We start from the raw sequence: 14,245 nt of genomic DNA on the forward strand, positions 1-14,245 counted from the left end.
TTCTGCAGTAGGTTCATTGTGATCCGAAGCTTCAGAAGCAGTTTCCAAATTTTCTGTGAGGTCTTTCATTTCTTGAAACATGGCTTGGCCCCAATGATATAAGTTGTTGTAGGATTGGGCCAGTTTGTTGTAAAGCTCCAACATTTGAATTTGGTGTTGCTTCTGTTTCTTTTTAAGAGATAAAAATCTCTTTTTAAGTTTCTTTTCTAGCTTCTTCTTTTGGTTAACTCACACTGACCCATGATTTCAATTTTGAAATCTAAGTTTTTCAAGGTAGCAAGAATTTCGTGTTGTCAGGTGAAGGAACATATGGTTGGACAGTGAAACTTGTTAATTTGGATTCCAAGGATCTTAAAAGGGATAAAATGTCTGCTGAAAACTGTGGGGTAGTGGTTGGTTGTGGTTCTGCTGGTGTAAAGGTAGTGGGGTCTGTAGTACCAGTGGTATCAGGATGCTGCTGTAACAGAGTATAGGTATGGCCTATTTTCTCACAAACATCCATATGCAGCAACATTGTGCTGTCTATATATGATTCCCGTAAACTGGCAAAGAATTTATATAGACTAGCATCAAAGCTAAATGAGTTTGCTATAGCAGTTATATACCCCCCAAAAACTATACTACCTTTAGTATGCTTTGTGACAATTTGGTGCCAATGAGTGGCTATGAAATGGGCTGTGCTTACTTGTTTTCTCTCCTTCATGCACCACAAGAGAAACAAGTCACCAGCACCCACAATATCAAGTATCGTGTCCTCCCTAAAACAAAGTGTAAGAAATGAACCTATGGAGGTATTTCAATACATGGTCAACTATCCTAGAGGCTTTTGCCTCTCTGTCTATAATAACCCCAAAAGGTGCAATATCCTTCCGCACTAAACAGGTCATAAACAGCTTGTCGCCACTCAATGTTTTTATATCATTAATCCTGAAAACCAAAAATTGCATTCATAGCAGCCATGTCTAACTCCTTATCAATTCCAGCACATCGAAAATATATCATATCTTTATGTTCAGGCACTGTTGGTTTGAAACTCAGCCTTAGGGAACTCAAAAATTCCAGGGTTAGATCCTTGTACACTGGTTCCCTAATTTTAGCAAAATCAGTCCAGCTAACAGCATTCAAATAGGCAAATACAGAGTCATAAATGCCTAATTCTTTCAAAATCTGCTCATCCATATACTTATTTGCCAAAATAGTTTTAGAAACTAATTTCTCATAGGCCTTTTTCATATCCATATCCCTAAAAGCCCAAAGTAATGGAGAAATTACCTCTTCGATATTATCTGCAGATGATGCAGGTGCTGGAGAGTGTAAGGGAGACTGAGGTACTGGTGTTTGGACCGCTGGTGCTGTGGTTTGCGAGGAAGACCTGGTCCTTTTGCTAACTGGTTCAGAGGACGGCTGAGGTGGAGAGTTTAGGTCGAAAGGAACAGAGGGTACTCGTTTCCTTTTTCCGACAGGGGTTTCTTTGGGTCTACCTGCGGCCCTTTTTGTTTTGCCTTTTGTTTTTGCTTGAGTAGGCGCAGGTTCTGGGGAATGGGTGTCGAGAATTGGTGTTTCATTTTGCGGCTCGGATTGCGGCGAGAGGGGAGTCGGCGGAATGAGAGGTGGTATTTGGCTTGGGGGTAGTGGCGGTGACAGAGGTAATGGCGGACTGGGGCTGGGGTTAGGGTTTGTGGGCAATGAGGATGGAGTACCCATTTTAGGTCGAAATTTGCTGAGTTTGGGTTTGTGGGAAGACCACATTTTAGTTCTTACCATTTTAATGAAAGGAAAGAAACCGTTCGGCTTCCTGTAAAGATTGCCGGAAGAAATGGCGTGGGAAAAGAAGTCGACGAGGTTTATCGGGAGTGTTGGCGAGGCTTTTAGAAAATTTGGCGGACATCTTAGGCTATTTTAAATTGTGGGGCAGACTTGTTGTAAGATGGGCCATGCTTGGGGTTAAGCATAAGGTTTAGCAGAATTTGCTAAAGACTCTGCTTGACAAGCAATGTCATCAGCAAGTTTCTGCAGGTTTTGGGAAAAATTGTGGTTTTGCTTGCCAAAAACAGTCCACAAGCTATGGAATTCTATCATGACCCCCAACAATTTCCAAATACATACAAACACCATAAAATTGAGGGATTTAAGTTCATCATCTCTTAGCACTCATCAAACACAATATATTCATTTAGCTTATGCAAGCATTTTTCAATTTAGGCACCAATTGTGACTACCTTTTTGCACATTCAATGAAATGGTCTCCTTTCTAAACTTATACCAAAAGCATATTTTCAGCAGCATTTGAGACAAGTTCCAAACATTCAAGAATTGCAGAAAAGACATAGAAATTGACCTTTTTAGCAGCATGAACAGTAGCATGAACAGTAGCAAAAGTCTGCAGATTGTAAAAAATTAGCAGCAATTCAAACAAAAACATGTAAATTCCTAACAGACTACAAAATTATATATACACTAAAAGGTAAAACCTAACAAACACTATTTTTGCACTTCAATAAAGCTCTCATCAGTCCTAAATATCAAAATTGATCCTCATCCAAGTTGTATATCACAGAATTTACACAAGACACAAAATCAAGCATGTGCTATCAAGTGGATTGCAATATCAGTAATTTAGCACAAGTTTAAATGTGTTACTGTTCACAAGCACTGGATAAAGTGCATAATGTTGCTTATACTTGCTTCCCTTCAATTCTTTGTTTTTGCCACAAGTGTAAACTTGCCCAATCTTCATGAATGACCTACAAAAGATAAACAAATGTCACTTTTGAGTTTAATGAGGGTAAAAACTGAAAATGAAGTGAAATGGAAAATTAATAATCTATAAAAGGATACGCTTGGGTTGCCTCCCAAGAAGCGCTTGTTTAAGGTCTTAAGCTTAACCTTCCACTCCAATTCTAAGCATCCTTGATTGGGGAACTAAGCCATGAAACCTCTACAACCCTTTGCGTGGGTTCTCCAACAATATAATGCTTTAATCTCTGCCCATTAACTTTGAAAGTCCCTAAGGTTTCATTGCCTATCTCAACAGCTCCATAGGGGTATACCTTTATAACAGTGTAGGGTCCTGACCATCTTGACTTTAATTTTCCCGGAAATAACCTTAACCTAGAGTTGTATAGAAGAACAACATCACCTTCCTGAAATTCTTTCCTCCTAATATGCTTATCATGCCATCTCTTAGTTCTTTCCTTGTAAAGCTTGGCATTTTCATAAGCATCCAGTCTAAGTTCCTCAAGTTCATTTAGTTGCAGCATTCTTTTTTCTCCTGCAGTTTTTAAGTCAAAGTTCAGTGTTCTTATGGCCCAATATGCTCTATGTTCCAACTCCAAAGGTAAATGACAAGCCTTCCCATAAACCAATCTAAATGGGGTAGTTCCAATAGGAGTTTTAAAAGCTGTTCTATAGGCCCAAAGAGCATCATCCAACTTTAGTGACCAATCTTTTCTTGAACTATTCACTGTTTTTTCAAGAATTCTTTTCAGCTCTCTATTGGAGATCTCCACTTGACCACTAGTTTGTGGATGGTAGGGTGTTGCAATCTTATGCTTCACTCCATATTTTTGCAATAATCTTTCAAATTGATGGTTGCAAAAATGAGAACCTCCATCACTTATAATGGCACGTGGAGTTCCAAATCTTGTAAAAATGAACTTTTTAAGGAATTTAATCACAACTCTTACATCATTAGTTGGAGATGGTATAGCTTCAACCCATTTGCTCACATAATCTACTCCAACTAAAATGTATTTGTGTCCCAAGGACGATGGAAAAGGTCCCATGAAATCAATGCCCCACACATCAAATAATTCCACTTCCAGTATATTTTGGAGGGGCATTTCATCTCTCTTTGAGATATTACCCATCCTTTGACACCTATCACATGCATTTGCAAACTTCCTCACATCCTTAAACATGTGTGGCCAAAAGAACCCTGCTTGAAGAACTTTTTCTGCAGTCTTTGTCGCACTCATGTGACCCCCATAAAGTGAAGAATGGCAATCTTTGATAACATTCCCTATCTCCTCATCAGCTAAACATCTTCTAATCAGCCCATCTCCACATTTCTTGAACAAAAATGGCTCCTCCCAATCATAATCCTTCACATCAAAAAGAAATTTCTTCTTTTGCTGCCATGTTAGATCAGGTGGAAGGATTCCACACACTAGATAGTTCACAAAATCTGCATACCAAGGGGTTTTTGCATTCATGATTACTAACAGTTGCTCATCAGGAAAATAATCATCTATTGGGGGTTCTTTTCCCAGATTGTCTCCTTGTTCTTGCCTCAATCTAGATAGATGATCCGCTACCACATTTTCTACTCCTTTCTTATCTTTAATTTCCAAGTCAAACTCTTGAAGGAGTAACACCTACCTTATCAATCTAGGTTTAGCCTCTTTTTTCTGAAGGAGATACTTGATAGCTGCATGATCCGTGTATACTATGACCTTAGACCCCACAAGATAGGACCTGAATTTATCTATCGCAAATACTCTCGCCAAAAACTCTTTCTCTGTAGTAGAGTAATTTATTTGAGCATCATCTAAGGTCCTACTTGCATAATATATTGCATACACCTTCTTATCTTTCCTTTGTCCCAAAACAGCCCCAATGGCATAATCACTAGCATCGCACATTAACTCAAAAGGTAATGACCAATCGGGTGGCTGCATAATAGGAGCAGATATCAAAGCTTCCTTTATCCTGCAAAAAGCATTCATACAATTAGTATCAAAATTAAATTCCACATCTTTACTCAATAAATTGGTAAGAGGTTTAGAAATCTTAGAGAAATCCTTGATGAATCTCCTATAAAATCCAGCATGCCCCAAGAAACTCCTCACTCCCTTCACAGATGTTGGGGGTGGCATTTTCTCAATAATTTCTACCTTTGATTTATCCACCTCAATACCCCTGTTTGACACAAGATGTCCCAAAACAATTTCTTCTTGTACCATAAAATGGCACTTTTCCCAATTCAAAACTAAATTGAACTCTTCACATCTCTGCAAAACCTTAGACAAGTTAGATAAGCATTCATCAAAAGATTTACCATACACAGAAAAATCATCCATGAACACTTCCATAATTCCCTTAATCATGTCAGAAAATATGGACATCATACATCGTTGAAATGTAGCAGGGGCATTACATAGTCCAGATGGCATCCTTCGATATGCAAAGGTACCATAAGGACATGTGAAGGTAGTTTTATCCTGATCATCTGGGTGAATAGGATCTGAAAGAACCCTGAATAGCCATCCAAATAGCAAAAATAAGAATGATGAGCTAGTCTCTCAAGCATTTGATCTATAAATGGTAATGGAAAATGGTCCTTTCTAGTTGCCTTATTCAATTTCCTATAGTCTATACACATTCTCCATCCATTCTGCTTCTTGTAGGTATTAGTTCATCATTTTCATTTTTCACCACCGTGATGCCCCTTTCTTAGGTACAACATGAATCGGACTTACCCAATTGTCGTAAACAGTGGTAAATAATACCTGCATCAAGCAATTTCAAGATCTCCTTTTTCACAACCTCTTTCATGTTTGGATTCAATCTCCTTTGTGATTCTCGAGAGGCTTTATGGTCATTTTCCAACAAAATTCTATGCATGCACACAGAAGGATGTATTCCTTTAATATCATCAATGGTATAACCAATTATCCTTCTATGCTTCCTAAGAACTCTCAATAATTTTTCAACCTCACAATCAGTCAATTTAGCACTAACAATCACAGGATATGTAGAATTTTGCCCTAGAAAAGCATACCTGAGATTTGTTGGAAGAGGTTTCAACTCTACCTTAGGTGCTTCACCTTTTTCAAACTTTGATGATGAAGTCATTTCTTGCTTCAAGTTCCCAATCTTTTCAATATCAGCCATAGGCAATGGTGGATTTCCTTCCAAAATTGTAGCATATTCTGCAGCTTCCTCAATCTCATCCCCTTTTTTGATGTTATGAACCAAACAAGCTTCTAAGGGATCTTTAGGATGTTGCTTTTTAAGCATTTCTCTAACCTCTTCATCTATCACATCAACTCTCAAGCATGAGTTTGAATCATCTTTCTTTTTCATTGCTTGAAACAAATTGAATTCTACTTTCTCTTCCCCAACTTCTAATGTAAGCCTCCCATTTTTTACATCAATCACAGCTCCAAAGAAGAGCAAGGAAAGGTCTACCAAGAATAATAGGAATGTGTACATCCTCCTCCATCTCCAATACCACAAAATCCACTGGTATGAAAAATTTCCCAACTTTCAGAGGAACATTCTCAACTACCCCAATTGAAAATTTAATAGACCTATCTGCTAACTGTAGTGATATGGTAGTAGGCTTCATTTCTCCAATCTTCATTTTCTCATAGATAGATAATGGCATCAGACTAACACTGGCTCCAAGATCGCATAAAGCCTTATCTATACTGATATCCCCAATGTGACATGGTATGGAGAAACTCCTGTGATCTTTCTGTTTGGGTGGAAGCTTATTTTGCAAAATAGCACTGCTTTCTTCCGTGAGAGCTACAGTCTCAAATTCCTCCAATTTCTTCTTGTTAGATAAAATCCCCTTCAAAAATTTGGCATATGAAGGCATTTGTGCTAAGGCATCAGTGAAAGGAATAGTCACATGCAAAGACTTCAATACCTCCAAAAATTTCCCAAATTGTTTATCTAATTTTGCTTTCTGAAACCTTTGTGGGAATGGTAAAGGTGGCATGTAGGCTTTAGGTGCAACATATTTAGGTTCTTCCTCTTTGCTCTCCCTCTCCTTACTTCCTTTTTCTTCCACTGAAATTTCTTTCACTTCAATTCTAACTTCACTTCGCTTTGTTCATCTCCTTCTCTGCTTTTCTTTTCTTCAACTTCCTCTTCAATCTTTTTATCTCCATTCTCCAATATTTTTCCACTTCTCAATGTAATAGCCTTGCAATGCTCCCTTGAATTTTCTGGTTGGCTAGGAAGCTTCCCAAATGCTTTGTTACTTGAAGAGCTAGCTTGTTGAGCTATTTGATTCTCTAACATCTTGTTGTGTGTTGCCATTTGATCCACTTTAGATGCTAATTGAGAAATCATTTCTTGTTGACTTTGATGGCTCACAAGTAGAGTTTCAATCATAGATTCCAATCTAGCTGTCTTGTCTAGTTGTGCTTGTTGTGGTAGAGGTGGAGCAGGTACATTTTGAGGTTTAGAAATTCCAGGAGGGGGACCTCTATTCTGCTGAAAATTCTGATTTTGCCCTTGTCTACCTCCCCATGAGAAATTGGGGTGGGTTCTCCATGCTGGATCATAAGTTGCAGAAAATGGGTTACCACCTAGTCTTTGATTGTAGTTCCCCATATAATCCACTTGCTCACTTGAAAAATCTTGATTTAGTGCAGAAAAATCTGCTGCACAATTGACATTTGCAGCTCCAACTTCTACTGAATTACTAGAACCTCCGGCTGAAGAATCTACTTTCATGCTTAGCTTGTCCATTTTCCTTGTCAAAGCATCAAACTTAGCATTAATCATATTCATGGCATCAAGCTCAAACATACCAGCTAGTTTCTTGATCTCATTCCTCTCACAACTCCATTGGTAGTTGTTATAAGCAATTTTATCAAGAGCAGAAAAAGCTTCATCTTCAGATTTCTCCATAAGGTCACCTCCAGAAGATGCATCAATCGTACTCCTAATGGCTGGTGAAACTCCATTGTAAAAGTGTTGAACAAGCATCCACTTAGGAATCCCATGATGTGGACATCTCCTTTGCAAATCCTTGTACCTTTCCCATGCTTCATACAAGCTCTCATCATCTCTAGGTTTAAAAGAAGTCAGCTCATTTCTCAGCTTAGCTGTCTTGCTTGGTGGAAAATATTGAGCTAAAAATGCTTGAGAAAGTTCATCCCATGTTGTGATAGAACCCGGTGGCAAAGAATGTAACCACTCTCTAGCTCGGTCCTGCAGAGAAAAAGGAAATAATCTGAGTCGAATTGCATCATCAGAAACTCCATTTATCTTCAACATATCGCTGATCTCAAGAAAGTGTGCTAGATGCACATGTGGACTTTCACTTGGATTTCCTCCAAATTGTGCTTGTTGTACCATTTGACAGAGTGCAGGCTTCAGTTCAAAATTATTAGCTTCTACTCTTGGTCTTGTAATACTTGGCATGAAATCTCCAATGTTAGGATAGGCATGATCTTTCACAGAGCGGTTGTTATTGTTGTTGTTGGCCATTTCTTCTTGTAATTGCTCTTGCTCTTGTGCTCTTTCTTGTTGTTGATGAGCTTTAATTTCAGCTTTTCTCCTCTTAGATTCTGCTCTTAAAGCCTTTGCTGTCTTCTCTATTTCTGGGTCAAAGAATAAATTGATTTCTTCACTTTTTGTCCTTCTCATAAAATAAAGCACCTGAAAAACAAAAATAAACAAATTCTCAAAGTAAAATGATAAAAAGAAAATAAAATAAAATGCCCAAATTAACCAAACAAACAATTGTTCAATATCAAACAAAAAAAATCAAATCCCCGGCAACGGCGCCAAAAACTTGGTGTGACTAAATCCGCAAGTATACGGGTCGTCTCAAGTAATAAAGTGATGAATCAAGTATCGTTCCCACGAGGATTTGCTGTTTGATTACTAAACTATGAATGAAGCGATTATTTGGGCTAATGATTAATGAATAAATGGTAAATGTAAATGAGCAAGGTAAATTGATTAATCTAATTGAAATGGGTAAAGAGCAAACAAATAAATTCTAATTCTAGTTCGCAATTAAACTAAAATTAACAATGGGTAATTTAAACGAAAGTCTAATTATGGTAAAAGTGATTCCAGAGTTGGGGGTTTATGCATAAATTAATTGGGATTTGTCTTGGGCATTCCAATTTTTAGGGAAAAATAGAGTTTGAAGGAAATTGATTCTAAATCCCTTTGATATCTTTTTCAAGCAAATCAAAGTGTATTCTAAAATAACCAAACCTACTTTCGTATGTATTTGATTACTTTAAAACCCATTAAGTTTTGTAACCAATAATTAATTCCTCTTAAAGTCCTAGTTTATTTCTAAATCTAGGTGATTTTAAGTTCCCATCCATGATTACCCATCAATGACTTTCACCTTTCGGTCCTTCAATCAAAGATTAACACAATACCCAATGGGTACCAACATTAGGCAAGTAAATCAAGCACACAAGGAAGGAATCAAAACTCATATTCATATAAAATAAGGAAATACCCAGTCCAAATCCACAAATTAATCTAAAACATATTTCCCAACTCTGAAATCTAAAGAAATTACTCACTCATGATGGTATTTACAAGAAATATTGATGGAAGAATAAAGAAAAACATGACAAAAGGACTGAAATAGGAAAACCCAGGTGGAAGAACCAAGGTCTCTGGTTTCTGGAGCTCCAAACTCGTCTGTGACTCCTCTTCCTAGAGAGAATGGCGTCTTCTCTCCCTCTTTCTATATAATTTTCTTTCCTTTTTGTTTTTCCTTCCTTTCCTCTTATGGCAAAAATAAGGAAATGATGAATTTATATGGTCCCTAAAAGTTGCCCTAAAAGTAAATAAAAGACAAGGAGTGGATAGGAAATGAGGTGTAAAATTATCCAAGTCAGCAGCACTATTCACGTTCTGGGCATTCTGCTTAGGGTTCGGCTTAACCCTAGGCAGCTTCTTAGCAAATTTTAGCCTCTGATCGCACTGTCTGCTTAAGGTTAAGCAGACCTTCAGCAAATCTCGGCAGACTTAGAGTAAAATGGACTTTTCTACTCATGCTTGACTTGTGCTACACCTTAAGTATTACCGCTTTACCCTAAGCATGACCTTAAGCAAAGTCTCAAGCAAATTTCGGCTAGTTTGCTCTTTCAAGGCTTGATTTCTTCAACTTTCCTCCATGCTTAAAGAACTTCAAATCTCTTCAAATTATTTCCTATTGCACTCATTGATCTTCGATTTGCTACAAAATCCTATCAAAACAACAAAAATTACGAAAATCAAATATAAAGTATCTAAAATTAACAAATAAGATAAAATAAAGCTAAAAACATAAAATATACTAAAATATGAGGGCAAAATGAATGCAAAACTATCCTAAAATGCCTATATGAAATGAGTGTAACATGGTGGAGTGGTTGTCCCATTTGTTGGCCTTGAACAATATATTGTTCTCGCCTATTCCAACGATTAATACATGTTGCATGGTGGTATGCCCAATTACTCTCACTGAGTCGGAGAGTAATATCGTGCAGCTCATCTGTTTGCATCGGTGGTGCTGGAATAGGCTGGGCCAAACCAAACTGCCTCATTACTCTGTCAGGTTGGTGCCATTCAATAATATGAAAGCAAATTAATGGCACCATTGTCTTCCAACTGGGACGACCTTGGATACACATGTCTGGTAGCTCATCCAATAATTCCTCGCTATATGATTCCCATGTGATCTGCAAGTGAATATTAGCAAAACATAAAGTGATTATAAATATACAGAAAAATATAACATATTATTTTTTGTCAGATTTATGGAATTTTGACTTATGTATGGAATTTTATGTCATATTATTACATCTTCAGGTCGCATCCGGTCAAGGTTATACCGAATTTGTGGCAGTACATGGGTTGTTACTTCAATGATTTGTCGAGCTCTACTCCACTTGTTAGTTGATAAGAAAATTAAAAATATAATACAATAAAAGGCAATTTATTCATTGCTTAATGGATAAAAATATAAATTTAATGACATACCTAGCACCTAGAGGTGCATCATGAGGTGCTGATGGATCCCTTATTGATGGAGAGATTATTTTAAATCTCTCCCAAGCCCAGATCTACAAAATGAATAGTGGTCCTGAAATATCCTTTGTTTCAGTAACAGCAACACGGCATAGCTCACGATAAAGGAACGCTAAGCAAGCTCCACCCCAACTGTATGTCGCAGCTTCCCTCAAGTCTTCTAGAAGGGGTAGAAACATCAAGTTGACACGTGAGTTTATCTTGTCGGGAAATATCGAACCAATGAGTCGTAATATGAATGCTCTTGCATGCCATAATACGGTTAAATCATCAGCCTGGTGTGGAATATCTCCAAACTCATTAGCTAGCCACGATAATTTTAGTGTATGTCCTCGGATCATTTCTGGGGGTGGTCTAGCTCCCAATAATGTCTCACAAACTTCTAGCCAGTCGGCCCATGACATTCCAGTTGCAGCAGACCCATGTACTGGCAAACTAGAAATAATGCTGACATCCTAAAGAGTGATTGTGCACTCAGCAATTGGCATCATAAACGTATGGGTTTTCGGTCGCCATCGCTCTATAAAGGCACTGATGAGGTGCCAATCAAGAGAAAAAAAACCCTAGTCTAACAATACTAATAAATCCAGAATAGCGAAGATGAGGAACAATTCGATCATCAATGTCAGTATCTAATATTAGCCCCTGCCTCCTGCATGTAAGCACTTCATGCTCAACTGTACCATTCCAAATCCCTTCAGAACGGTGTTGTGGCTGGAGTCGAAGAAGCTCTTGATCAATTGGACCAGGCACAATATGTAATATCTTCTTTCTTGTTGTGTATTCATACCTATTTATTATTACAAAATATACATTTTCAATGGATCTTTTATATTACTAATTTTTCATTTTTTAATAATATTTTAATAATAATTTATATTTAATTTTTATTACATCCTTTTCTATAATATATTATGAACTCAATTTTCTATTAATAAAGAAATTATTTTCAACAATATTTTACATTACTATTTTTTCTATTTTTTTAATTTTAATTAATAAAATAAATTAATATTTTATTTCTAATAATTACATTTTAATTAAATATGCAATGATTTCGACAAATTTTTATGTTACTATTGTTTTCATTTTTTTTATCATATTTTAATAATATTAATTTTTTTAATAATTACATTTTAATTGTTATATTGAGTTTCGCCAATTTTTTTATCTTACTATTTTTTATTTCTTTAATATTATCTAAATAATATAATTTTGTAATTTATTTTTATTAATTACATTTAAATTAAAATGCTACTTATTTTTGGTAATTTTTTATATTACTAATTTTTCATTTTTTAATAATATTTTATTAAAATTTATATTTTATTTTTATTACATCATTTTCTATAATATATTATGAACTCAATTTTCTATTAATTTTTCCCTTTCTTCTATAGCTTTTACTAATTTTTAAAAACTTAAACTATTATTTTACTTTATACTAATATTCTCTGTTCAACTTATTAAATTATTATATTTTGTGATACAAAAATTATATGACTTAATATAAAATTTATTTTGTAACATAATTTACATTTATAATTTTTATTTTCTCTTTCCTAACATTTCTTAATACTACAAATTTATATTATTTTTTTGTTTACCTTCTTTACTATTATACACTAAAAATATAATTTCTTGTAATATTTTCCCAATAACTTTTACTCATTTTAACAGTATTATGCTATTACTATATATATATATCAACTTGCTCACCAAAAGTTTCTCACAAACATACCAACATGCATGCATAAAAAAATATATATATTATTTCTAGAATAATAAATATATTAGCACTCAAGCATTTTATATATTGCATGTTAAAAATTGTCACGAAATTTTATTTCTTAAGTCATGCATACAAAAATATCAACTTGCTCACCAAAAGTTTCTCACAAACATACCAACATGCATAAAAAAAAATTACATTATTTTCAGAATAATAAACATTATTATCACCTAAGCATTTCATATATTATATGTTAAAAATTATTAAACAATCAAAATACATGAATATAATTTTTTTTCAAATTTCTTCTTTTTCTCTTTGTGATCTACCACTGCAACTGCACCTATCTCCTCCTTCTTGCTCCACCCGACTGTAAGCTGCTCCACCAAAATGAGACAATGGCGTAAATGAGGAATGAACGAGTGTTTTGAGGGCCGCTGTAAATGAGAGCGCAGGGGGAGAGAGCACAGGGGGATATAAGGGAGTGAGATGAACTCTGGACGCGAATAAAAATAGCGTCCCGCTTGTTTTCCCCCAACGGCTCACTGGAGATGGGACTTCGGCTCGCTGGAGATGGGACTTCGGACGGGACTGGATATTCGCCACAAAATGTACACAGGATGCTAATTATATTAGCGTCCCGACACAGGACGCTAATAAAAATAGCGTCCCGCGCCCTGCTAGTGGTGTCCCATCTCTAACGACGTAATATTCCATCTGCACCATCTGCAGCCTGCAGGTGCCTTGCAGGGGTGGCGTGCGACGGCATCAGGACGCTAATCAAAATAGCGTCCCAACTTTGGATGCTATTTTGAATAGCGTCCGGAGTTAGGACGCTATTTTGAATAGCGTCCCAGGTGCTAACCACTGACATCCACCCCCTCTTCGTAATTAATCGGTTTGTTATCCCATTTCAGTATTTTTTCTCTCCGAGTTACCCTAGTACGGTCATTCACCCTCTATCTCTCCCAATCAATTTGGTTTCATGCCCGGTCGTTCAACTATAAAGCAATATTTCTCATTAAAAACTTGATGGAGAAATATAAAGATGTGAAGAAAGATCTACACATGATTTTTATCGATTTGGAGAAGGCTTATGATAGTGTTCCAAGAGATGTCTTATAGAGAGTGTTAGAACAAAAGAGGATATCTATTAGGTACATACAAGTGTTTAAAGAAATGTATGAATAAGCAACTACTATTGTGCGCATAGTGGGAGGGGACACAAGAGATTTTCCTATCTCAATTGGATTACACCAAGGTTCAGCTGTAAACTCTTACCTTTTTATATTAATTTTAGATAAATTGACGAAACATAAATAAGAGAATATTACACTACAAAAAAAGTAAGTATAGGGGACAATTTTTTGGGACAATTTTTTTTTATGGTCCTCATATCATAATTTTTTTATATTATAGGGGACCAATATATTTTTTGTCCCTAATTGAATTACTATTTAGAATTGGGGACAACTTTTCTATCATAATAAAAAATTAAAAAAAAAATCTCAAATATAGGGGACAATTATATATTTCGTTCCTGAAGTGTGAGTTAAGGGTACAAGTATAGGAACCGTCAAAAATTTTTAGTCTCCAAATGTTAAAATTAGAAACATCTTAAGCTTTTTTACATAATTATATAATTATATAGAATCTCAAAATTATACACAATGAATTGGAATTTATTTTCAATAGAGTCGAGTCACCTGTACTAGCTAAAAA

The 14,245-nt window shown here is 35.9% G+C and overlaps 1 protein-coding gene and 1 non-coding gene across 2 annotated transcripts; one reads left to right on the forward strand and one right to left on the reverse strand.

Moving 5' to 3' along the window:
* Positions 1-268: 268 nt before the first annotated feature.
* Positions 269-1,704, reverse strand: LOC131171463 (extensin-like). Its single transcript, XM_058131599.1, has 2 exons — positions 1,273-1,704; positions 269-457 (listed from the first exon to the last, which is right to left on the reverse strand). Exons 1-2 carry the CDS (start codon positions 1,702-1,704, stop codon positions 269-271), a joined length of 621 nt encoding a protein of 206 aa, XP_057987582.1.
* A 6,034-nt stretch (positions 1,705-7,738) lies between these two features.
* Positions 7,739-7,845, forward strand: LOC131171543 (small nucleolar RNA R71). The gene has a single exon (XR_009142203.1). It is a non-coding gene; the product is annotated as a small nucleolar RNA R71 (small nucleolar RNA).
* Positions 7,846-14,245: the final 6,400 nt, after the last annotated feature.

This window comes from Hevea brasiliensis, chromosome 12 (assembly GCF_030052815.1).
Source record: "Hevea brasiliensis isolate MT/VB/25A 57/8 chromosome 12, ASM3005281v1, whole genome shotgun sequence".
Lineage (NCBI taxonomy): Eukaryota > Viridiplantae > Streptophyta > Magnoliopsida > Malpighiales > Euphorbiaceae > Hevea > Hevea brasiliensis.

Bases quoted from the DNA above. Each gene is read 5' to 3' on its own strand.
- LOC131171463 (XM_058131599.1), bottom strand. From the start codon at position 1,704: ATGGGTACTCCATCCTCATTGCCCACAAACCCTAACCCCAGCCCCAGT. The intron at 458-1,272 runs GTAATTTCTCCA...ACTCTGTTACAG, and splicing joins CTGCAGATAATATCGAAGAG to CAGCATCCTGATACCACTGG.